The 27036-nt window shown below is 47.3% G+C and overlaps 1 protein-coding gene across 5 annotated transcripts in view; it reads left to right on the top strand.

Annotated features, from left to right (window-relative positions):
• AZI2 (5-azacytidine induced 2) overlaps window positions 1–27036 on the top strand; it is a 676621-nt gene that overhangs the window by 354340 nt on the left and 295245 nt on the right. For all 5 annotated transcript variants that reach the window (XM_069648790.1, XM_069648785.1, XM_069648787.1 and 2 more), the window contains one exon: window positions 8510–8658. In XM_069648790.1, coding sequence (XP_069504891.1) covers window positions 8510–8658 — 149 coding nt within the window. The remainder of the gene's footprint in view (window positions 1–8509; window positions 8659–27036) is intronic.

Below are 27036 nucleotides of genomic sequence, written 5' to 3'. Positions count from 1 at the left end.
CTATGAACTAACTAGAATGAGAATGTTCCTTAAATGCATGCCTGGCATAGGGAAATGGGCAGGGAACTACTGAGGGAGAGCTGGCAATAGGTATGAGTAGACCTACCTCAATTGTACATTAGGCAGGAAGGGGCTTTACATTCCTTGCAAGAGACTACCTAACCCCTGATTTAATGAAATACATGGATCAATGTGGGGGCGCTGTTCTAATGCAGGGGGACGGGTACGTATATGCACATATGCCGATTCCCTAAACTCGCACGATACTTGACGAGGTGTACACAATTCATCTTTTATAAAGCACTTAACACCAGAGACCAGTCTCCTAGCGCGGGTACCCAGATTCAAACCAGTATTGCTCTGCATGGTCTTGCTTTCAAGATAAACGCGTTGCCCCTCAGCTGTCCTCCCGGCCGCATAGCCAAAGTGTCTTTCCAGTTGGACCCTATTGTATACTTCTGTTTTTTTACTGGTGGAAAAAATGCCCATGCTAAATTCAAATTCGCATTTCTAGAGAACTGTGCTCCATCTCAGCTAAAATCGCAGTGTGCTTGACGGTCCGCGAACTCGCCCACACTGGAGGACTGGTGGTCATGTATGTGGTCTCTGTTTATAAATGAGAAGGTGTCCCATTTCGCAAAGGACAATGTTCAATCTTTTTTCACGTGATTCTATTGATTTTTAGTCCACGCCAGATCTTACAAGGACCTTACATGCCCAGCTAGGCTGAGAGCATTACGCCTTCTCGAATGTTCCTAGGCCGCACTCTATGCCCAGGAAGATGAATAAACTTGGCCTGGTAGGGATAGCTCTCTGCTCTCTCCGCCTTCCCTTGAGGCATGTTTGTTCACTCTGGTCCATACTATTGGTACACCCAACACCCCTGTACTCCCCTCGTCCGCATTACTCCAGGGTCATTGGATGAATTATAGTAATGATCAAAAGTTCATAGTATTTTGGGAAACCACAGGTATAACTGCTATCCCAATAAGAATTGTGATGCTTCTTAGTTTATCGCTGGTTTTATTTACATGTTTATTTTGATCTATGCACTCTGATTATCTCAAATGATTGTTACAGCAGTGATGTAAGCAATGGAATACATCATGCTGTGTATTAATGATACAAACTTATTTAAAAAATATTTAAATACAATGTGCTGTAAATTGAGCTTTTGCACCTTGTTAATTTCCCAATATGCTCAGTGTATCTTGAACCAGGCAGCTTACACACTTCATTTGATCCATGTTAATGCCTCAGTAACATATTGTTTCAGCTCTTGGTGTTTCTCAACCTAATGTATCTCCATTTGTCTGCATAAAGGATTTCAAAGGATGTTATCAAATCATTTGCATTCGTATTTTTGTAATAGTCTTTCCAACACACTTCCTTCTTTCCAAACAACTGACTAACCAAGAAAGAGTGGCTCACACACCTGTGTGCCTTCTTCCAGGTTAGTTGCTTAGTTAGTAACATTGGGCAGATTTACAGGGTAATTTATAGAAATTCGCACAAAAGTGGTGCACGCGTGCTGGCGCACAGTGTTCCTGTGCGAATGTCTGCGCCAGCCGCGTGTGCTAAAATCGATTTCTGCGCACAGCTTATTCATGGATTTTAGCCTCCAAAAGCAGCCGTGGCACAGAGTGGCGCAGCGACCCTGCAGCAGCGCCAGTTACGCCCCAAGAACGCCCTCGCGCAAGGAAAAGCCATCAAAATCCCCAATCCAGCGCAAAGGGCTGCGCCAACCCTGGACCAGATTACCGGACTGCCAAACAGCAAACACTAAGCGGGGAACGTTTATTACGGGTTTCGCGGTAACTTCCACACGCGAAAGGGCCTGTGCGAGTGGGCTACGTGTATAACTGTTGTTCGCATGAATTTTTACACGCGATTGGCCTGGGTACGTGTATTCCAGGGGTGCGCGGGAAGTTTCACACGCGATTGGCCTGGGTATGTGTATTTCAGGGGTGCGCGGGAAGTTTCACACGCGATTGGGCCTGGGGGAGCGGGGTACGTCTATTTCAGGGGCTCGCGGGTAGTTTCACACGCGATTGGCCTGAGTACGTGTATTTCAGGGGTGCACGGGAAGTTTCACACGCGATTGGCCTGGGTACGTGTATTTCAGGGGTGCACGGGAAGTTTCACACGCGATTGGCCGGGGTACGTGTATTTCAGGGGTGCGCAGGAAGTTTCACACGCGATTGGCCTGGGTACGTGCATTTCAGGGGTGCGCGGGAAGTTTCACACGTGATTGGGCCTGGGGGAGCGGGGTACGTGTATTTCAGGGGTGCGCGGGAAGTTTCACACGTAAATTGGCAGTGTGGGTCCTCCCAGGTGTCCCCTCTACCCCCTCCACGGCCCCTGCAGGCAGCCCACACCACAGGGGACTACCCTGCACCCCTGGTCATGTCCCGCAGGCAGCCCATCCACCATGGGCATGCCCCTCAGCCAAGCCACATGTCACGTTGCAATATGATCACCAACTCATGTCTCCCAGCACCCCCAGCCCCCAGCACTCGGGGGCACCAGCCAGCAGGCCCCCACTCATGTCCCCCAGCACCTCCACCCCCCAGCAGTCAGGGGCACCTGCCAGCAGGCCCCCACTCATGTCCCCCAGCACCGCCACACCCCAGCAGTCAGGCGCATCTGCCAGCAGGCCCCCACTCATGTCCCCCCCAACATGTCAACATGACCCACAATCATGGCCCTCATGTCCACCAAAATCCCACGGCACGCCACCCCTGCCCAAATAACCAACCAAGCATAACATACACCACACATTGAAAATCCCATTACATGAAACAACCCAAATGGCATGTATGTACATCAGCACATGTCCGTCACACACACACAATGGGTGCCAGTGAATGTGAACACCCACATCGTGACATGCATGAAACCAATGAGAGAATACCACACATTTAAGTACGGGAACAAATGTATTGAACAAAAAATCTGGTGAAAGAAAATCAAATACCAAACAATGGACATAAGGAAAACAATGCAGAATGTCACATAATGATAAAAAAAGGAAATCAGAATCCAAAATATATGAAATCAAAAATGTCTCCAAAGTTTCCTTCCAACAAAGCAAATCCAAACCGAAATGAAAATGTAAAATCCATTGCTCCATGGAAAAATAAAAAAAGAAAAAGCCGACAAATGCACACCAACTATTTACAAGGATGAAATCCTGGGTCAATGAGCCCAACTGTCCAAAGGAAACCTACAAAAAAGCCTACAGAATAAACAACTATATACAAAAATGTGGGGCATAGTCCATGCGCCCCAAAGGGAAGAAAGGAAACTAAACACTAATGAACCATATACAATGGTGGCGGGCAAGTCCAACGGCTCACTGGTTGATGTCATGGGCCAGGGCATCATCGAACTCCTGTTCAATGGCTTGGAGGCGGGCATGTTCACTGGCCCTGAGGTCTCGCAGGGATAATGCGGTGTCCAGCTCCAACTCTCTGCGAATACCCTCGAGGCACTCAGCCCGCCTCAGCGCCCTGCGCATGGAGTTCTCCGCCCTGACCATTGTGAGCTGTTCCTCCTCCGCCCGCCGCCGCGCCGCACCTATTTGCTGGCCCAACTGCTGCCACACGGAAGACACTCCCATTCCAGGGTTCTCCTGCCCTCCGGCCAATGCCTGCCCCTCTGATGTAGATGGCCCCGAGCCATGATGCCTCCCACGTCGAGCCTGCCGCTGCCTCCGACGCAACTGCCTCTGCCAGCACGACGGCATCCAGGCTGATGGAATCCACCGACACCGTTGTGCACGTGCCCTGCCCGATGATGCCGGCACATCCTCCATCTGCTGAGGTCCAGTTGCTGGTGTGTCCACCCCTGCTGGACCTCCGACTCCCGACTGTGGCAGGGATGGGAGCCCCACCGAGCTGGCTGTGTTGGTCTGGGCAGTTCCACAGGGGGCCCTGGTGGCATCTGGGCCGGAAGACGGCATGGAGAACGACTGGCTCATAGCCTCCACAGAGGAGGAGAGGGTCGCCAGAGTGGCCGACACATGTACGAAACCCCCGACCATGGTCGCTCCCAACTGGGCCACGTTGGCACGCTGCTCTTCGTGATGACGTGCGTGCTCCCCCGTAAAGCACGCGCGTCATCACGAATGACACCCGTGCGCAACGCGACACCAATCAGGACCTTCTCCATACGGCCAGGGGTCCCCTGGTCCGCAGGTAGAGGAGTGTCAGATGACATGGACATCCCCCCCTACCTGCGGACGGGCCTGGGATGGGGCATCCCTGCTGGTGCATGGTGGTGCAGTCAGTGTCGGGGACAGTGACATGCACAGGCCCCTCCACGGCGACCTGTGCTGCCTCCTGCCCCTGCCCCTGGACTGCACCACTTGCACCAGTGGTACCACCACCACCAGGCCCCATGTGCAGCTCAGTAGCGGCCTCCTCCTCCTCTATGGAAACCACCAACCTGGATGGCTCCACACCGTCTTCTGCCGTTGCAAGCCCCTGTGGGGGCTCACCTTCCGCTGCAGCCGTGGGGGCATCCTGGCCACTTTGCTCCACAGCGCCGTCTCTGCCCTCTTCTTCACTTGCCGCTGTGTAGAGGGAGATATAGAACACAAGCATCAGGGTACTGTACAATGGTCCCCTAGACAGGAAGCAATGGCAGATGAGTGGCACTGTCAAACATCACTTCCATCATGTCCCTCCACAACACATGGGTCAGTGCAGGCAAAACACATTCAGTAACCGGCATGGCGCATGCTATGGACATTAGCATACATGTCCAAGGGACTCTTGAAACATACAGTGCTGGTTTGAAACTCACATGCATCATGGGTCATGCCTATCACATGCATACACTTCACCGTAGTTTCATCCATCTGGCCTCGTACACCCCAGACACAGTGGATACAAGGATAACTAGGCTGCATCAGTGAATCTGAACATTGTCACAGACATGTGTCATGCATCCATGGCATTCACAAGTCACAGACATGGACACCATACATGTACATGGCATCAGCACCCATCCCTCACCCATGTCCAGGAACAGAGACTGGCATGCTCTCATGTGTCCATTCCGCATAGAGCTCCCCATGTTGCATTTAAACACATGCACCAACCATGTGGTTCACACATTACTGGTCTCACATGCATGACCATGATGTCCCTGCACACACACATATACGTACATGGCCTATGTCACACATACAGGCAAGTATCAGACAACCAGCACACTGCAACATGCCCTGTCTCACACAGCAATGCTTGGCCACTTACCTCTCAACTCCAGACGGTTCTGCCTCTCAAGGATCTGGGCGTGGAGCGCTGGGCGTATGTGTTCCAGGACCCTCAGCTGGATGGTACTCATGTGGCCCCGGCCCCCCTCCACGAGGCGCCGGGCCTTTAAGAGGGTCCTGGACCACAAGTCCTCCCAGCGCTTCTTGACTTGCTTGATGTTGCGGGTTGCCACCCCCTCCGCGTTGATGGCAACCACAAAGTCGTCCCAGATCCTGTCCGTCCTTCCTTGTTGGTGCGTGATGATCCGAAGAGGGCATCATAATGCCCCAGGACAAGCTCCACCAGGACACCAACTTCCTTCTGACTGAAGCTAGTGGCCCTCTGCCCCTCTGGCTGGGGGTCACCAGTGGTCTCAGATGGTGTTTGCCCCGACATGGCGACCCCCGAGGCAGGCGTGGGTGGGCAACTGGGTCCTGGGGCTGGGCTGTGGAGCGATGGTATACCAGTCGGGAGTCTTCTGTTCCAGCAGGGGTGGACACAGCAACTGGACCCCTGCAGATGGCAGATGTGCAGGCACAAAATGGCAGGGCACGATGGCAGCAGGCAAGCAGGCAGCAGCAGATGGCTCGTGGGAGGCTGGTCGGGGCTCGGGGCGGCAGTAATTCGGCCTTTTGGGCAGGAGCGTGGTCTTCCGTGTGTTTTCGCGTGGCCAGCTTGATACGGAGTGATTTGGCACGTGAAATTCTTGCACGTCAGCGTGTAATTCGAGGCAAGTCCCTTAGCGCGTAGGCGCATCAGCACGCATACGCGATTTCATTGGACTAAAGGCCCTCTGCGCGTAAGCGCGTCTGTGACGTATCGCGCACGGGCCTGTACGTGCTTTTCTTGGGGTGGGGTGCAGTGCGTGTGTTTTCCAGGCGTTGGGGTTCACACGCTATTACTTCACAGCGGGTGGGTGTTGGTTACGCGTTCTTCTACACGCAAGGCAGACAGTGAGTGGTACCCCGCTCGCCCAGGCCCAATCGCGTGTGAAACTTCACACGCACCCCTGAAATACACGTACCCAGGCCAATAGCGTGTGAAACTTCACGCGCACCCCTGAAATGCACGTACCCAGGCCAATTGCGTGTGAAACTTCACACGCACCCCTGAAATGCACGTACCCAGGCCAATCGCGTGTGAAACTTCACGCGCACCCCTGAAATGCACGTACCCAGGCTAATCGCATGTGAAACTTCACGCAAACCCCTGAAATACACGTACCCAGGCCAATCACATGTGAAACTTCACGCACACCCCTGAAATACACGTACCCAGGCCAATCGCGTGTGAAATTTCATGCGCACCCCTGAAATGCACGTACCCAGGCCAATCGCGTGTGAAACTTCACGCGCACCCCTGTAATACACGTACCCCGCTGCCCCAGGGCACATAGCGTGTAGAACTTCCTGCGCACCCCCGAAATACACGCAAACGCTATTTTTCACACAGCGGGTGTCCGTGTTTGTCACGTACCCCTTTGCACGTCATTTGTCCTAGAGGTCCACAGTATGGGACATTCTACATAGCTGTATATACCTGCTTTTTGTGGGCGCATATTTTGGCGCACATTTTTTTCATGCGCAGGGACGCGACTGCCTGCCTTTGTGTGGCGGACGTGTTTGGGCCTGCGCGCGTCTTTGCCCGTGCTCTGTTTTGCCCTATTCGATTCCATGAATACGTGTTGTAGGAGAGCGTGTGGGCGTTCCGCGCACTTGCCTCCTGTACTTCCCCCGTGACGCCCACATTTTCACGAGTTGTTCCCCATTCCGCGTGTCACGCCCCGTGTTCCGCCTACTTTTGTTATGTGCGCCGCGCTATGTGAGCTTTCGCTGTGGCCTTAGCGCACGTCGTTAGATGACCTGTGTGCCGGCGTGCGCCGCGCACTTTTTCAGTGCACATCCCAGATTTTACTCGCGCACGGACTTCCATGAATAGATGTGCGCTGGTTTCCCTGCGATATTCGCACTTGCACTGCGATTTTCACTCTTTCACTGCGAATCGCACGTTTTTGCATGCTTGCGCCGATATTTTCAGCGCACATTAATTCCATGAATAGGCCTGTTAAACTCTTTGCCAGTCTTCATAAATTCATTACAAATCGTGTGTCTTTGTTATGTCATTTGAACTAAAATCTGCCTTGTTATTCCACTTAGAAAACTGATAATTCACAACTGCCATTTCATCAGCATTGTAACTAGGTTTCTATTTCTTCTGCTTATTGGCTAGGTTATTTTGGCTCTAAAGTTAATCTTAAAAAAATGTGGGAGCGGCTCTACTGAGAAGAAACAAATATCCTGTTCTATGACAGGTTTCCCACTCAAGAGGGTATCCAACCACATTTTAGCTCACTGTACCTTCAACAGAGAAGCAATACTAATTTGCATATCAATGTGGTACCACCCACCATTGCAGTTCCGCAACAAAATGCTAGGCAGTTCTCCTCTGAACAAAAGTGCCACCAGCAACCGCAGACACGTTTCTGCCTTGTTTGGCTTCATCAGTGAGGAGAAGCTGTGCCTCTCAAAGCACAACTGAGCAGAGTCTCAACTCTTACAATTAGACATATCTTGTTCAAACTTGCATAACATAAATTGTGACCTGGTCCACTTTCCCAAGAATCTTGCGAAACCTTGGATCAAGAAACATAACGAAAGACGCACTTAGACATATGCACTAATACATCATGGCTTGACCAACAGGACAACCAACCTTCGGGACGTACTGAACACGTTTACTGTATCATCTCCATTGTTCGTCTGTAAGGAACATCTTCCCTCACGTAGCATAGAAACTGCCCATGTTTTTGATTCCGAAGTCGGTGGCATAGAAGGAGGAAATGGGATGTGTCCTCTGCCATTTCATGTGGCAGGGAGTGCAATCCGGTAATTTCGTATTTGCCTTCCAGTGGGTAACATTATCCAGTAGTTGCAGCTGGTCCAGTCTAACTCTAGTGGTCTGCTTCTTATGTACATGATTTGCCACCTGGTCGAGATACAGATGCCTTTACTTGGCAATATTCCGATATGTCAATGCTTGAAATTTACTGTGGCCCGAAGCCATTTTTATGCCTGCCAATCGTCCTTGTGGCAAAATTGCAACCGGCAATATTTGCCAAGTATTTTGTTTTGCATGTACTACTAAATCTTACATTGTAAGATTTCTTTGTTTTAAAAGATGATGTGCTGTATAGCAGTCGATAATGTTCAGTTTGCATTTCTTTGTTTCTGCACATGTTGTTGTAGTTATGAAGAACTTGAACTCCACTCCGAATGATTGGGAGGTAGATAAACTGAACAGTGCGCTGAAAGTATGCAACCTGGAGCAAGAGATGGAACTGCTGAGGTCTGAATGTCTTCGTCTGAAATCCGAACTGCAAAATAACAAGCAAAAGGTAACTTCCTGCCCGAGCTTCAACTTCAGAATGGGAAGTTTCCCAACGCTTTATTGGAATGTCTAGAGAGCCAGTTGGGTTCAAAAGTAGGTAAATAGTGATATGTAACTAAACAACAATTTCTGCCAATCGATTGGTTGAATCCGATGTGTGGATCTCTGCTCTCTTTCTTGATTATGTGACAAAGGAAGTTTAATGGTGTGGAACCTGGGGTTGGTGAAGATGTAAGGGCCACCGCTTCTTAGGGACAAGTATGTTGGGTGTTCCACCAATCATCCGATCTTTATCAGTGGAATTACCAATGTCAGCCTTGTTAAACACTGTACCTGCATTGGCTCGTTCTAATATTTACTAAGCAGTTCTAAAGTTACATGTAAAAAGATGAAACGAGGCATAGTAGTGCTTATTCAAGTTCCTCTATTTTTTTTATTGTGGGACGGTTTATAAAAGACCTTCTATAAAACAGCATATAATTTTACAAAATATAAAACATCAAATGCACAATTCATGCATATACAGATCCTTTATTCAAGGTATAGGTTTCAAAGGCGAAGTAGTGCCCAGCATATATTGCACAGTACTCACGCTCGTTAAAGGTCAATTTCAAAGACTTTGCAATTCATATGTGATAATCATATTGGACAGCTCATTCAAAAACGTTAGTTTAGTGGTGAATGCTCAGCTTGATAACTGAAACTTAAGTGGCGGGCAGAGAGCAATCTCACACTGTATTTGTCCCTTTCTAATGGTCGTTTCTTTTCCAGTGACATATACAGGCCTACTTTGGTCTGCTCTACGTAGATGCTGGTGTTTCCCCTGAATTGATACAGAATTTTTGTTCCTGTTTTTCCACAGTGAAATCCTCCTTTTACCCTTTTTAATGTAGCTAAATAAGTGTCTGGGATGTTTTAGGAGACGGCCTGTCTCCACTTCTCCCATGTCCCAATGTTGAAAGATTCTGATCTCTGGGTTTCTATTTTGATATGTGTCAAACAGACCCCAAGCAGACTCTGTTTGAAGTTGGTTGACAATGTCTTTATTTGATAAACGAAAGGACACATGCATGTATAATTTTAAGGTGCTCCGAGTGATGCATACCATGTCGGGCCCTGGACGTCACACCCACATAGTACAATCAGGAAAAGAATGCGGTCGAGTTTCAGCATTGGGTGTCGTGACATTAAGATGCACTAGTTGCTCCTTGATGGCAAACGATACACTAAGAGCTTCTTGCATTACATTTTCATCTTGGCCAAATCTTCCCCAAAACATAACATTTCCTTGAAACCATACCCACTCACTGCCAAATATTTTCTATTTTGAGACAAAACATGGGGGTCAATGCAGAACCTTTCTTAATGCGTGCTAATGACGATCACTTCTGACATACATTTTAATTGGTAACTGTCTTCAGAGCTCTTTAAACATTGATTTTTCTCTTACATAATGTTTAAGCTCATTCTGGCATTTAACTTTAACTTCTTCCCACTGTATTACATGGTTGCTGTGTATTATGTTGGCAGACATCCCGACTTCCTATTCAAGTTTGGGACCTTTTGCTTTTCGGGCCACAGCAGACTGCCTAGTGGGCTTTATAGCCATGCAGCCTCTGCTAGGCTTCTGAATGTCATTTTAAATAAGCACTTTAATGAAAAGCAGACTTTTAAATTCTCTCTCGGAGCACTGATGGATAACAAGACTGCATCGTCGCTTGCATTCTTTCTGTGCATGTTCTACAGTAATCTCCTCTGGGCAAGGTTTACTTTGTATTTTTTCTTTAATGCAATGTAGACATAGGTATGTCCACCTAAAGGAGATGCTGAGCCAGTCCTGTGTTTATTTGTATTCTGGGGCTCGTAGATTTTCCATTCTCATTACAAACTCAGACCTAAGTCCCAGAATGCGACTGAAAAATCACAACTCCCAAATGATATGATGGGCAGTTTTGTTTGATTGCAGATTTTGAAAGACTGTTACGGGTCCGCATAAGAGATCCATGAGCAGCATGCAGACGGGGTTGAATCATGTCTGCTTCTGCACAATTACAGTCATTGGGGAGTAGCTGTACTGCCCCATGCTTTAGTGTACTATACTGTATAAAGTATGCTGTCAGGCCAAAACATAAACTGTACATTTAGGGGCCTTTTGGATGCCAAATGTTGTGTACAACAGCAGCATAGCTCGCAGGAGTTGTGAGCTATTTGGGTTAAGTGGTGTGTGCGTAACCCGATGATACCGGTTTGCATCGCTACAGGGTTGGCTTAGCCTCTTATCCTTGTTTGAGAAGTAGAGTTGGGTAATACTCATATCAGCTGTTATGAAGTCTGAGGAATCAGACCTGGAGCGTGAAGTTATCTAATGGATATTTTTGCAGAGTGCTGAAATAGCTCACGATTTGCATCAGTCCCGCAAGTGTCACTTTGTATACATAGGTCTGCAAGCATGATAAGTATGACCATGTTCTATGGCCACCCAGGTCTAGAGTCGACTCACAGGCGTTATCACTGTGATCATTTCCTGAACCCATTTAACCTTAAAGGTGGCATGCAGCACTGTATTTTCCTGCACTATCCAGCTATTGAATAGACTGATTTTCTGCCCCTATGCCAATCCGCATAAGCACCGTCCCTACTGCTAACGGACTGTCAATTCCCATGCCATTCACCATAAGCTTTTCAGCTACTGAAGGGATATGCTTGTAACCCTATGCCAATCTCTTTCACTGTGCAGTCCTAGAATTGAAATTCCCAGTCCTCCATCCCTAAAAGAAACTAACTTTGACAAATGGAAAGGGGGCGTGGCTAGGCAGCCATGGACTAGGCTGCACTTTCTGTGTAGTTCTGTTGATCCTGAGGTGATCCTATCGTGTGCAACGTGCTAAAGCTGGAGCCAACAGCTGGAATTAACTATGAGGCTGTCGGAATATGTGGAGCATGGTGGAGTGCCCAGCGAGTCCGAAATGAAGCGATAGCGAGCCGAAATACAAAGACCAATCCCGACCCAGCGGCATACTCCAAACAAAGGAAGACACCAGACTGGGTCACTGCAGAGGTCCTGTGAGGAGCCCTGTGACAGCAAGGGCTGAAAACTGAACTAACCGAGGGCCCTTCGCGAAAGATAGTACAGGCGGCTTCCTTTGGTGTGCTGATGAGCTCTGGGCCTGAGCGGACACAATACACCAGTTCGGGCCCGTCGGCAAACACTGTTGCAAGATCTGCAACACAAAGCCCCACCGAACTGAGCAGCAGCCTGGAGACCGCGAGCACTTGGAGCGCACTGCAGGTACCACAGGGCCAGGAGGCGCTGAGAACGCACCACGGAGGTTCCCCAGAGAGGAGCAGCAAAGGCAAGGTGAAGATCCGCTGCCTGCACACAGCAGGCAGCCGAGTGAGCGCAATCCGAGCCTGACCGCGGTCATCGTGACGGGCGGGAAGGGCACGGGCTGCAAACCCTGAGTGGCTGCAATTGAGGAGCCAAGCGCCCGCGGCCCGGCAAGCAGGAAGGGGCACTGCAACAAGTGCCCCCATGCCAGGTCCATCGGCACGCACCCTGGCACACTGAAAAGAAGCGCCGCCGGAGCTGTGCTTTTCCCCAGATGGTCGGGTGAAGAGGAGGCGACATGGCCAAGAGGCCAGCACGGCCATGCAAACGCCATGGGCAGCCATCATGCAGATGCAGCCCAACGGCGAGCGGCTAAAGAAGATGCACACCTCGAGTGTGGCCATAGACAGGGCTGCAAACAACACCTAGCAGGAGGCGAAGCCCGCAGCAACTAAAGAGGGAGCTGGGGACAAACGACATTGCTCAGTAACAAATGTGTAACAGTGCCCAGCTGGTGAGGAAGTAATTGGAAGGACTGGCCACAGAGGGGCAGTGTACCCCACTGGTGACTAAGAGCAACGCAAGCAACCAAGCTAGGGTCTGGGGAGGTGGACTTCATATACAGTGAATGGTCCCCAGAGAGATACAAGCAAGCGGTGGACTACACCACTGAGGTCCCCACACATTTGGTACATGTAGCCAAAGGCCAAACAGAAAGTCCCATCACGTGGGTGGCCAACGACAGAGTTGCCTACAGTGCGGGAGGCGGAGCCCACAATTAAAAAAGAGGGAGCTGGGAGCGAATAACATTACCAGAACCAACAGATGCGCAAAGAGAGCGCTCAGCTGGCAACAAAGTGAAAGGGAGAAACTGGAGTGGTGAACCCCACCGGAAAGTGAAAACAACACAAGCTACCAAACTAGGGACTGCAGAGGGAGACACTATACCCAGCGAAAGGGTCCTCTGAGAAACACGAGCAAGTGGTAGACCGCACCATTGTGGCCCCCACACACCTGGGACGTGTAACTGAAGGCCAAGATAAAAACCTTTACCACAAGGTCGCCAAGAGATCTGGAACAACACGCAGACCGAGCTGGAGACCGCCAAATCAATGGCGCTCAAGGGTGGTAAAACTAAGGCTAAGCTGCATACAATGGACATTTTTACTAAACCACCACAGTCCCCGACCATGCCCTTACAGGCCAAGAGTAGCGCACAAAAAACAACGGCCCCACCACGAGAAGATCGACTGATCCTGGAAGCCATAACAGAACTGAAATCCTCGTGGGGGACCGCAATGGCAGAGCTAAAAGAGCACTGGAATTCAAGATCGATGCAGTGAGAATAGATGTAAACCTCCTGCGACAGGACGTGAGAGCTTTGGCGGAACGCACAAGTGGGCTGGAGAGCGCTGTGAAACTTAACACCGAAGTCAGCACCACCAATGCCAAGGAAGTTCATATCCTGAAACATGTGCGACACCTGGAAAACCGAGCGGAGGAGGTGGAAGGAAGGGCGAGACGCAATAACATCTGCATAGTGGGGCTACCAGAAGGGGAAGAGGGCCCAGATCCCACGAACTATGTGGAGAATATGCTGATCCAGGAGATAGGCGCGGGCAAGCTCTCTCAGGGATTTGCGATCGAAGGGGCGCACAGAGCCCTAACAAGCAAACCCCAACCGGGAGCCACTCCCCACCCGATCATTGCAAAAATCTTGAACTACAGAGACAGGGAAAAGGTCCTGGAATACTTTCGGAAAGGTGGGACAATAACCCAAGCATCGGCGACAGTCACTGTATACCCGCATTACACCATGCAGGTGCAAAGACAACGCCTCATCTACACAGCGGTGAAACAACCTTTGCGAACAGCTGGTTTCAGATATATGCTCCTGTACACGGCGAAGCTCAAGGTCCTACACAAAGGCAAACCACACTTCTTTGAGGAGGCGGAGGATGCGACGAAATGGCTGGATGCACAGGGATGCCCAGAGGACACGGCTGGGTCAGGCCGAGAAGGACAGGATAAGTGAACCAGCACCATACCATTGATTACTAAGGCGAGGGGCGAATGTAGACAGCTGGTATGAGATACTGAGGGCAGCTCGAAGAGAGAGCTGATCCTGGTAGTGGGCACACTCATCATGGGGACAGGTTGGCCTAAAATATAGTAGTGTGTCATGTCTGACAGGGCTAACGGTGCACGCCAAACCATAGCCTTATACGGAAGACATTGTAAGATCAGACCTACCCCCAGTAATCAGAGAAATCGAATCGCCAGTAGGGCGATAACCCCTGCTGTGTCCTGAGTATCGGCAAGGGCCAGGAAAAGGGCTAGATGCAGGGTTACCTGAGATCCAGGGATGGAGCTGGGCATCAGTTAGAGCTGGGAGGAGTGGGAGAGGGGGGGAGGGCAGAGGGAGGAAGAGTTTGGTTTGGAGTGGGGGGGTGAAGAGGGAGTTGGCAGGAAGCAATGCAAAGAGTATGTATGCAGGGAGTTGGGGTAGCTAGAGGGATGTTTTTGTTTAGGGGAGGGAAGAGGGGGAGGGAGGGATTAATCAAGATGATACAGGAGCTCAACACGGAAGGTCCACAAACACAACTAAATCTGTACAGAAAAAGGTGGGGGAGAAGGGTGGGTGGAGTAGGATATAGCTGCAATGGGGGACCTTAGAATTGTGACCTGGAATGTACGCGGGTTAAACACCTATATTAAGCGCAATAAAGTTATGATGTATTTACGCCAGCAGAAGATAGATATAGCAATGTTACAGGAAACCCATCTAACGAACGAGAAACTAGAGCTGATAAAGAGGAAGTGGAAAGGGACCATAATAGGGGCCACATATTAGTATACGCTAGGGGGGTCCTTATATGGATTGCGCCACACGTCCCGTTCCAACTGCTGCAACAGGAGGTAAGAGAAGATGGGAGGAATGGTACTAGTAAAAGGGATAGTGGGCGATAAAATGGTCAACCTGATTAATATATGTGCCCCAAACAACGATACTGCGCCTTATCTCAAAAATCTGTATGCTATTGTTAGGCCATACCTGGAAGGAGCGGTCATAATAGGAGGGGACCTTAACTGTACACTAGACCCCAAGATGGATAGGTCGGATGACAAAATAACCAAGCTTAACCCGGCTGCAAAGGCCCTGACCACACTCATGCGAGAATTCCAGCTCACTGATATATGGAGGAGGCTCTACCCCAACTGTAGGGGGTATTCACATTACGCAGCCCCATATGATTTATACACCAGGTTAAACTAATCTCTTCTACCATGGAGCTAGACACTAATATGTAAAGAGGCGGAGTACAAAGCAGCAGTACTATCAGACCATACGCCACTGTTGGTGAAATGGCAGATCTCGCCGCCTAGGCCTAGGATTCTGAAGTGGAAGCTCTATGCTGAAGCACTGAGGGATGCCATGTTCAGGGAGGACCTAAGAAAAGCAATACAGGAATACTTCGAACTAAATGCTGGAAGTGTTGCATCAGTGGGCACACTCTGGGAAGAATTTAAGGTAGTAATAAGGGGGGCAGCGATGGCAAAGTCGACTGGGCTGCTGGGGAGCATAACGGCAGAGCTGCAAACCACAGAAAAGGAGATTGAGGCTAAAATGCAAGAGGTTCCAGACTCCCCAGGAAAGACTGAGGCGATAAAGCACCTTACCGAAAAAAGTAAATCCCACTGGGAGAGACTATGCAACCTCAACTATAGGAAATATATACAGAGACAGCATGCCGAAGGGGATAAACCAGGCAGTTTGTTAGCCTGTTTGTGTAAAAGTGAGACCCCGAGACAGGTGATCCGGGAGATGTGCCGCGAGGATGGTGCACTCGAGGACACACAAGAAGGAGTAAATGAGTGCTTTCAGAGTTACGATCGCAAATTGTATACAGATAAAACTGAAGTAGAAGAAATTGAAATAAACGAAGTGCTGGAGGACATCATCCTACCCAGGCTAGAGGTAGCCGATATAGAACGACTTGAGGCACCACTGGAATTAGAGGAACTGGAATATGTAATCCGTAACCTACCGACCAATAAGGCGCTGTGGGCCGATGGCCTCCCAAGTGAATTTTATAAAACATACATGGCAGACCTCCTTCCACCATTGTTAGCCATGTTAAATGAGACGTTTGAATGGGGTAGGCTCCCAGAGACTTTGAGAGAAGCGGTCATCGCGCCGCTCCTCAAACCGGGCAAAATAGACACTGATTGCGGATCCTACAGACCGTTGTCAATGTTAAATCAAGACAGCAAGATCCTTACCATGGTGATGGCAAATAGATTGAAACCATTGATAAGTGCCCTAATACACCATGACCAGACAGGATATGTCCCCCAGTGGAGCATTTCTGATAATCTCAGGAGATTGCACCATGTCATAGACCAGACCGCAGGAAGCTCCCAAGAATTGCTGATAATCTCACTAGATGCAGTCAAGGCTTTTGACTCTGTTAAATTGCCCTGGTTTTTAGCAGTCCTAAAAAAGGTTGGGATAGGACCGGTGTATCTGCAATGGGTGAAATTATTGTATAGGGCGCCGATTGCCAGAGTCCGGACGGGATCGGTGATATCAGAAAGGTGGACGCTAGGCAGGGGAACTAGACAGGGCTGCCCTTGGTCTCCGATATTGTTTATTCTAGCACTGGAGCCCCTGGCGGCATACCTCGGATACCAATATGGGGAGATGGGCATCACAACGAAAGGGGGACAGCACTTGATATCACTTTATGCTGATGACATGCTGTTGTATCTAAGTTACCCTGAAGAAAACTTACAATATATAATAGAGGTACTTGATCGATATGCACTGATATCGGGCATAACGGTAAATCCAAGGCAATCCCGATAAACCCATGAGGGAGATATATAGGACTGTCTCCCGATAGGTTGCCGGTATTACAAATTGCATGGGCGGTTGACACCTTCAGATACCTGGGGATAAATGTGTATCACAATGCTGGAGATGAACATAGGAATAATACTGAGCAAGCTGTAGAGGGGATTTAACGCAATATGACATTTTGGACAAAGCTGCACCTAACCATGATGGTGAGAATAGCATTGCTTAAGATGATAGTATTGCCCAGGCTGCTACACAACTTTGCAAATGTCCCATACTTGACACCTAAACACTTTTTTAATAAACTCCATAACATATGCAGAGGGTTCATCTGGCAGAATACTAGAAATCGGGTAGCCTTATGTAAATTACAAAACCCACATGATCGGGCGGGTATTAAACTACCCAATTTCGCTACTACCTAGCGGGCCAGTTAAAATATGTAGCTAGATGGCTCTCCGAAGACTCCACTTCGGAGTCCAGACTATTGAGGGCGGAGTGTACACCATAGTTCTTAAATGAATAGATGTGGGTAACTGAGCCCCCGAAAAGTGGGAGAGCGGCGCTACTGACCCTAGGTAGGAGGATTTGGCATAGGACCCTGTGTAATGTTGGGAAGCCGGACACCGTGCTCCCCGCAGGTCCCTTTAGTGACAGTAAAGGGGATAGATGGTCAATTGAGACGTGCTATAAGGGAACACTGGGAGCCGGTGGGGGTGACAACAGTAGGGGATGTGTGGCAAGGAGATGGTAGAATAGAGTTTGATAGCTTAAGCGAAGACACAGGCCCACATAGTGGGCAGTATATCACGTATGTGAGGTTGATGGCAATGCTAAAAAAAGACGTGGTCAGAAGTAGAACTGACCCAGCAGCCAGATAAGGCTATAGAAATGCTCCAAACGGTGTCAGATGGGGGGGGGGGGTCATGCGGTCTCCAGAATCTACGAAATACTGATGTCTAAAGTGGGAAAGGAGGTGGTTCAGACAAGGCTGGACTGGGAAGAAGAAAGCGAGGAAACAATAAGTGATGGGCTATGGGAAAGGGCTCAAGGGTACCACAAAAGTGTCGAGGAATGCCCGATTACAACAGATCCAATTGTATATTACTCATAGAGCATATATGACCCCCAAGAGAATTGCTAAATTCACAAATGCGGCTACACAGCGATGCCCGAAATGTGGGGTAGAAAATGCCAGGATGGTACACGTGTTCTGGGCTTGCCCGGAAATTGCGAGATATTGGAAGGAAATAGCGGATCGACTGGCTTCCAAAGGGATTGAACTAGTTTTGATTCCTTGTGGGTCTGCATGGTGGGAGGCTTCCGTAGACCGCGTAAACTCAAGCATGTGTGCAAACTTAAAGATCTGGCATATATTTTAGCAAAAAGGATAGCCATGGGATGGAAGGCTCAGGCGAGACCCAATGTAGATACCTGGTGGAGGAACCTTCTGCAGTGGGCCGAGGCTGAAACGGTGGTCTGGAGGGAGGCAGCATGTAGAGGAGGTGAAGAGGAAACTGAATCATTGATGGCGTGGCAACATCTGATTGCATCTCTGACGGACCTGGGACCCAAAGAATTGGACATGGATAGCTCCCTGGATTATGGAGAAGAAAAGACAGTTGTGGACTAGTGGAACGTGTAGGCCTTTTTATAGTGACTGTAAAGAGGGGAGGGAAGAAAAGGCAGGGTGTTGGGGTTTGAGTAGTGTATGCACCATGTTAGGTGCACTGTTTGTTTATTATGAAACTAATAAAATGTTTACCAAAAAAACTTTGCCAATCCTCTACATGCTTACCCTGCTTTAGAAGAAACGTCTCCATGTCCATCCCTTGAACCCTGACCAGCTTTTAAAAAGACTAGGTCACTTTATTCAGTGGTAGGCATAACATAGTTTAGAGAGACTCCATTTTGAATGATATGCCTGCAGTCTGAATGGAGAGGTGAATCTTGGCAACTAATGCTGTGTTTGCTCATACCATTGTATTCTGATGAATATACAAACACAAATATATCCATGTTTCACAAAAAGAAGTTGCTTTAAATTAATGCTGATAGAGGAATGCGCTTTAATTGTATTGAGGTTACACAGCTGTGTTGGAAGACTGGAGAAATTACCTTTTGTATTTGGGTTTATTTTGATCCGTATCGAGGACCATTGTTCTATTTCGAAAGGCTGGAACCCGCTCATTTTAGTCATATACTTTTCCGTTTTTTACATTGAAGTCAAACTGAGAATGTTATAAAATCTCCTGAATGAGGATTGCTATGGTGTTGTGTATTTCTTTATGATTCGATATTGGCTCACGCAGTTGTCAGGCAAATCTAATACTACCATTTAAACAATTCCATTCCACAATTCTGGCCAATAAACAGACAGTGAAGTAGTCAGTCAACATTTATTTATTTCTATTCATGCCACAATGGGCACTACTATAGGTTTCACAGTGCTCAACCCAAAATGAAGTGAGACATCTTGTAGCCAAAGTATCTCTCTGTTTAAAACATTAGTTTTATTTTATTACGAAACAAAGTATGATTGTCAATTTTTCATAGATCAGATGGAAGATGATTCCATAACTTGGCTGTCAGTACAGCCCTCGATCTGCCGAATGCTCGGATATGTTTTGAAGAATGTGTAAACATCAAGCAGCTGTAAGCAGAACGTTGTGGTCTAGAAATGCTAGCCACATGAATCGCTTCTTACTGTAAAAGGGAGAGGAACCATAAGGGACTTTCTGAGCCAAAGTAAGCAGTTTATTATTTTGTATAACTTTTTTATTGATTGAATGATAAAAGTTATACAAGAAAATATAATGGAAGAAGCGCAAAACAATACTCATAATAACATCTAACAAGGAAGTCTCAGTGCCACTACCCAGTCAAAATCCAGATTGGCGATCACCAAGTAGTTGATAGGATTCCAAATGGCCTTAAATTTCTAAGGGAGGTGGAGTGATCCAGTATTTCTTTTTTCCAAATTTGTATTTATTCGTTTTACCCTTGTAACGAACATTACAATGGTACAACAGTTGGAAGCTCCAACATCGTACAGTCAAAATCAAACACTGAGTCACATGGGGTAGCTACCGTGAAAGTCCTTGTTCCCTATGGGGTAGAGGGGTGAACAAAAATGCCTTCACTCTTGCATCCATAACCATAAACAAGCGGCACACCATGGCTTATCAGCAAAATAATAATAAAGTAGCCTCCACCCTTCTAGGAGGCTGTGCGTGACGAAGGGTTCAAAATTTCAAAAAAGTGGGCCATAGGAAAAATCACTGCTGATCAGTATCAATAATGTGCAACATAGACATACTTATTGTACCAGTGAGAAATGAAGCCACAATACAAACATATTGAGGGAAACCAAGCTCGTACAACCCCAGACCGTCAGCGGAAATGGTTTTCAACAGTTTGTCTGCTCCCTCTGTGTCCCAGAAGAGGTACTCCTTTCCATTCCAAGTCACTCTGAGTTTTGCCGGGTGGAACAAGCCCGCCTTGACCCCGCGTTCCAGAAAGGCTTTCTTTCAGAGCTCTTTTTTTCTACTCAGTGGTGGAGGAGAGATCCTGAAAGAAGAGAATCCTGTGAATTTGGTATTCCACAGTCTTCTTGGCCGCTGCAGCCTTCAGGATTCTGTCCCTATCACAGGAGTCTCTCAGGCGCACAAGCAGAGTAAGACCCACCTCTGACTATTTTGCTTTGGATCCAACTGATCTGAGTTTGTAACATTTGTCAACATATATATATAGGTCCTCTTCCACATCGAGGTCGAGCTGCTCTGGGAGCCATGCCGAAAGCGAAACCTCTCCTTCTGCACCCCTAGGGAAACCGATGATGCGCCGCTGTGAGGCACGCATTGCATTCTGCAAAGATTTCGAGTCCATTATCCATCACCCTACTGACTCTAACCAATGCTTCCCTTTCCAAGCCCATTTTCTGCATCTGAGGGAGTGTTTGTGTGGCTTGCCTATTGAGTTCACTGGTATTGTGCTCAAGTGTGGAAGTTATTGTTTCCAGCTGAGCCACCTTCTCTGTTAGCTTGTCGAGTTTACCTTCCAGCCGGAACATCGACTGCTCTATGCGCCCCAGTTCCGCCATGACAGAGTCCTGTGGTGGGGGCTTTTCAAGGTTGCGTTGTCAACCACGGGGGGGAAAAGTCTGCCTTCTTCACTGTGCCGTTCTTCCCCTTTCCCTGTGCCATTTCCCTCTGCTTTGTTCAACCAGCAGGTCCCCGGAACCACCTCCCAATATCGTCCACCCACCCGTGCTTTGGGTGAGGGGGGTGGGGGAGAATGCAGATCTTCCTCAGACAGCAGCGTTCTGCAGCACTGAAGCTCACCTATCACCAGACCCGACCAGTCATGATCCACACCAACCTCCTGGTGGATGACCCCGCCACCAAATGCCCTCATATCTGAAAAGTGTCCACTCGAGAACAGTCTGGTCGAGATTCCACCAGAACGTTCCCCGTTCCTGCATCCTGCTGTCCGGCACAGGAGCACTCTCTGCGAGCTTAGATTTCAGGGCAATCCCCGCGATGGACGCACTGCTATGGGCCTCAGCACCCGGATCTTCAGCCAAGGTGGCGGCTTCAGGGCAGGAGCTGTGGCAAGTGTGCCATACTGCGCCCCAACCCCCTCTCTCAAAGAGGCCAGGGGAAAGCGAGCCACCCCTGCCTGTCAGCACGACACGCAACCGAAGTGCACTCCCAGAGCCCCCGCTTGAACACACATCGGCGAAGCACATGACTGCTGAGATCTCTGGTCCAGTGCCTGTGATTGCTCCGATCTCTTGGCCACCGCTGCACTACAGTTGGGTCTGCACACGGGAAAACTTCCAGATCCCCACAACACAGAGCATCGCCCTACCCCCCTAACCCCCCACCCCTCTCCTGCCATGGCTGGCTTCATAGCACAGAGCTTCACCAAGTTGCTGCCATCTTGTTTGGTCTCGCTAGCACACCCCGATCCAGTATTTTTAAGCAGAAAAGGAGAGTTAATGTTAGCCAAGCCTGTTTTTACTTTTGTGTGGGCCCGAGCACACTCTAAATGAGGAAGTAACAATGCAACAAATAATTTCCAAGGCACTTGGAGGCGGAACAAGGGTCATCTGGACACGTGGGATTAAGTGACCGAAGGAGCTTCTTGATGTCTGATTCAGAGACTGAGTGAAAATTAAACACTGGTGTGGATTCAGTAGATGTCTCTTCAACAGTACAGACAATGGTGTCTTGTGAGTGAGAAGGCCCTTGCAAGGTGTTGGCAAAATAGGGTTTGATCTGATGTCTTAGCTTCAAGATGTTATCCTTAAAAAAAAAAAAAAATGGTTGCATACTATCGTGCCAAAATGGAGAACTAATCATCGCTGATGGACGGGATCCAGTGTTTTTTTCAAGTTGTTAAACATTTTGAAGAGCTCTTTCTGAGAGTTTGCTGCAGGATCTATAGAGCTTGTGAACACATGTTTTATAGTCGTACTTTATGGGCGCTTCCCTATTTTTCGTTAACAGGGGATTGGTTCCAAAGTGGTAAGGGTGCATATGAAAAATATCAGAACAAGGAACCAATTTCCCCTCTCTAGGTCTGATCCGTTTTGGTTAGTGTACCACATATCGATCTTGTCACAAGAGAATTAATGATAAGGTCTTGCACGCTAACTCCAAACATTTCATATTACAAAACATCTTTTATTTGTATTTTCACACAACAAACATAAAATCAATTAAGACTATTTGTATACAAATTTACACAGTCGTGTTATCAAGAAAAGTGGGGTTAGTAAGTGACTTTGATCTTTCGACAAACAGAATTGGCCTTCTAACAGGTCGTAGTATAGAAAAATAGAAAACAGACATCAATACATATACATGTTGGTATGTTATGATGTTTTGTAATATGAATGGTTTGGAGTTAGCGTGAAAGACCTTCTCATTAATTCTCTTGTGCTAAGACCGATAGGTGGTACACTAACCAAAACGGATCGGACCTAGAGAGGCACATGTTTTATAGCCTTAATAATAACTAATTTATAAGTCACCATTGCGGGCTTGAGTTTAAGAGAATTGGGATCCCTTCTCAATCTATGCTCTAAGTGCCAAAGAGTCTCTTTCAAAGCCATGAGTTCAGGAGAGAAACATTTTTTTTTTACATATTTAGCTTTAATCAATTTGGTCTTTAAAGGGGTCATGGAATCGGTGGCTAGGTTAAAAAAAGATAGTTTCAACAAACTGGGTTGCCAGCTTTACCCCAGAGACCATTACAATATGGTATGTATAAAAAATAAATGCTTGAAGCAAAACAAAAATGTACCTTCCTAGATGAATCTCAATATTTTGTATTTCTTTTTTGTAAACTTAATTGTAAGTGTTCTGACATAATGCAACAAACAGTAACACGGTCTGAATATAAAAGTCTGTTGAATCGGAGCATCCCCCATGTTTATGGAGCAACCAGTCATAACCCAAATAAATACCAAACACTTTGGCATACAGACTCTTGTTTCCAAACATTTTATCTCTTTATATTCTGCCCCCCTACAATGTCAAAAAGCGTTTTAATAACAACAGTCTAGAATAATGTTCCCGTCCTTCACCCAATCGTGAAACGGAAGCCAGACCCTTGGAAATTTCTGGTAACATCGTTATCATTCAGCCCTCCCGATCGGGTGTTATTGCTATATGAACACATTAAAGTTATCCCCAGCAGCACATCTCCCTTTCTAGTCCATGTTGGACCTTGTCTCTGGCACTGGTTGTACTTTCACTACCCTACTCTGAGTGCATACCTGTCGTCCTTCTGTGGGCACAGCATCCCCCAGGACCTGATCCACCTGCACAAGATCCCCATACAACACATTACCCTTTCTCCTCACCTCCACTTTCTTCACTGGCCTTGGCCTAGTGTTTCATCACACTACTTTTATCATTCCGCGCTTTCAACTTTACCTTCGCATCTCTCGCTCTCCATTTTACCCCTTCGGTGGGTGTCCACCTCAACATGCTTTGCTCTTTCTAATCACAGGGGTACAGTTTGTTAAATACCCTTTCGTTCCCCTCATGAGTTCAAATGGAATAGCTCATTTAGCCGAATTGGGAGGTTTGGGGCGGGGGGGCATGCACAACGACACCATTCTCTCCAGCATTGCTTCCTTCATAATACCTATACATGAGCTAAAACTGTTGGCTTATTTTTAAAACAAGTCTCTGATGCAAGAAACGGATATAAATCAAATGGATGAAGAAAACTTTAGTTAAGACTCTTATTATATAGAAGCTTATTTGCAGCTGCAATTAAGCCGTTATCTCTCAGCAGACTGTTTAGAAATAAGAAAGGCAGGCCAAGGTTTGATGCTACTGTTTAATAGAGCCAGTTTAAAGAGATGCCAGGAGGATGTGGTTTGGACAGAGAGTGGCAGGTAGGGAATGTGAATGGGCAATCAGTGGCTGGATAGATAACCAAACAATACCAATGCAATAGTTTCGACTTATAAATGTCCCTTAAGCCAAAACTAAAAATGTGGAGGCAGGAGGTCTGGTTTGAACTCTCCTGCTTACACGAAATTATATACTTCATGAACAGGAAGTGTTGGCTCTTCTAACTCTTATAAACTAGATAAAAATCACCAGATTCCTGGCATCACTCTGGATGTATGACTTTAGTGTAGTAGTTTTCACAGGGCCCCAAAGCTTCTGAGCAATTGTCTACAACGTTTGCCTCTCCAGATGTTATGGACTACACCTCCCATCAGACATAGCCAGTGGTGAGGCTCCATGGTAATTGTAGTTCCAAAAACCAGGAGAGCTGAAGTCGCAGAGGCCTGCTCCAGAAGGTCCAAAATCAGTGGGTCATCATGTAACTAAAGAAGTAAGACGCCACCATCCTCCCCTCAAAGGAGCTCAGTGGATCAAGGTCCCAAATTCAACTATTTTGCATCGTGTTTACATCCTTCAGGGGCAACATGTTAAGAGTACGTGTGTAAATTGAGCACCTACAAAACCTCCACCTGCAACCTCTGCGAGGAACATGAGGGCCCAATCATCAGGATATCTTTTTGTAACCATTTGTTTCCTTTATCTGGAATCCCTCTACAGTCTAGCTCTGCCTATACTGGGCCTACCCCACCCACTTCATGAAGGGACCGGGCCCGACCAAACATCTACAGACATCCTGCGTAGTCCTTGTGTTGAAACCTTTTGTTTTTTGTATTTCTTCTTGATGACTACTATTTCAGTGTTTGTTCTATGTGATGTGCTTTGATGCTGCTTGTTGATTTAGTGTGCTTGATGAATCAAATCAATCATACCCATCTGTTGAAAACTAGTACTACAACTAGTACTGCAAGTGTCCAACCAGCAAGTAACGTTCCTCTCACACCAATGCATTGGGTCCGCTGCCTCATCTAGAAAGGATGTGATATATCATTTCAGGCTAGCCTGTACTTTTGGGGTGAGGCCAAGCTGGATTTGCATGTGGTGGTTTTCCATTCTATAATGGCATGATAGGTTGAAACACAATGGGTTGCAGAGGGTGATGCCGGTTATGATTGATTTAAAACCATCCAGCTATCAATTTTCAGTTTTCTCTTCTCCTCTCGCTAAGCATACCGTTGGTGATGTCAAATAGCCACAAGGCGTCATGCTGAAGCATTGCAAAACATTCACATTTCTGCATTCACTCAATAACATTGTTTTGTCAAGTCAGGGAAGCTGGACACAAATGCTGTTTTGAGTGTGCAGTATACAAAGGTCACTGCAAAGTTTCTAAAATGCCTTCAATAAAGAGCAAGAATGTACACATTTGAAAATGTGTTCAATTTAAAGCAAGGCTTTTAGAAAGGGAAACAGTTTTTGTAATGATAGAATATTTGAGATTAAGGGGTATAGAGGAGTAAGGGGTATTATTTCATGTGTATATGTGGTGAAGCTGCTGTCACTGAAAATCCCAGATTGCGAACAAGTAACTCAAGAATGCAGATGTTCTACCTGAAGCCTTCCATTGTGCACCATCCAACCAGTCTGTTTCTCCAACTCATGCCTTATACAAATGCATCTTATTCTGAAACTGTTTTGGTACACTTATGAAACTTGATATCAAAGAAGTGTTCCCAAATATGATGAAGTCTTTTTTTTTTCTTCCAAAAAACATGTTTTATACTTCATATTAGTGATTTGGTCACTCCCCGGGAAATGCAATCATCCAACTCAACAATCTGGTCTCCTGCACTGACATTATTTCACCCAGCCTTTACATTGTACAGTGCAGAATTCATTGTGTATCTTTCGCAATAGGCTACTTGATGTGGGTTTGCAAACCTTTTTGAGAGTATGCGGCTGGCAATTGAAGATTTTTAAATTAAGTTTATCATGTATAGCCTTTGACGACAGTCTTGAACTCCAAAAAAGTAAACCATGAATTAATCTAGTTAAAATGGAGTAGGGCTCCTTGGATCAGGATGTACGTTGTGATGTTGGCGGTGGAACGGATTAAGCACTATCCTTTGAGCAGAATGGAACATTTTAAGCTAATTTCCAGTTAGTGAATTCAGATGCTTAATTAGCACATTTGGCGAGTGCGTCAGCCAATTAGGTTGCTCCAGACTGTTGCCTGTTACCCCTCCTTCTGCCTCCAGCCCCCATCTCGAGCTTATCAACCCTCTCCAACCCCCTCTCGTTACGTTAACAGGGCTCCTCCAGCCAGGCTGCACCACATGGCTTCCCCTTTCCTTCATGGAAATGGAAGAGGGGCTCCAAGCGGAGCCCTGCCTCCCATTTTCATGATAACCATGACTCTCCCCGGCTGTTGCTGCGAACTAAGCAGTGCGTCCGGGTTTATATTTTGTATTGCTATTAGCACCTCAAGGATTTGGCAATAATCATGCGTTTAGTGGGCTTCACCGGCCCGGATAATGGCATGCTCGGGCCTGTACGTTGGGCCCCTGGCCGTTACCAGCCCAGTGAAGCCCACTGAACACGTGATTATTGCTATAATATAATCTGAACAGAATGTTCTCTTAGGGGATGAATATTTGTTATGTAGAAAGAGCAGACAAACGTTCTGATACCGTGTTAGTCCAGTTTTACAATCCACCACAATCAAAGTTTGTCTACCTTTTTATTGGACTAACAGACATTCTGTTGATTATGTAGAGAAAGTTATATAAATATGAGACCAGTAGAGGGTGCCATGGTTTATCT

The sequence above is a fragment of the Ambystoma mexicanum genome, chromosome 2q (assembly GCF_040938575.1).
Source record: "Ambystoma mexicanum isolate Mex_15411 chromosome 2q, UKY_AmexF1_1, whole genome shotgun sequence".
Classification (NCBI taxonomy): Eukaryota; Metazoa; Chordata; class Amphibia; order Caudata; family Ambystomatidae; genus Ambystoma; species Ambystoma mexicanum.
This window is presented reverse-complemented; position numbering and strand designations above follow the sequence as displayed.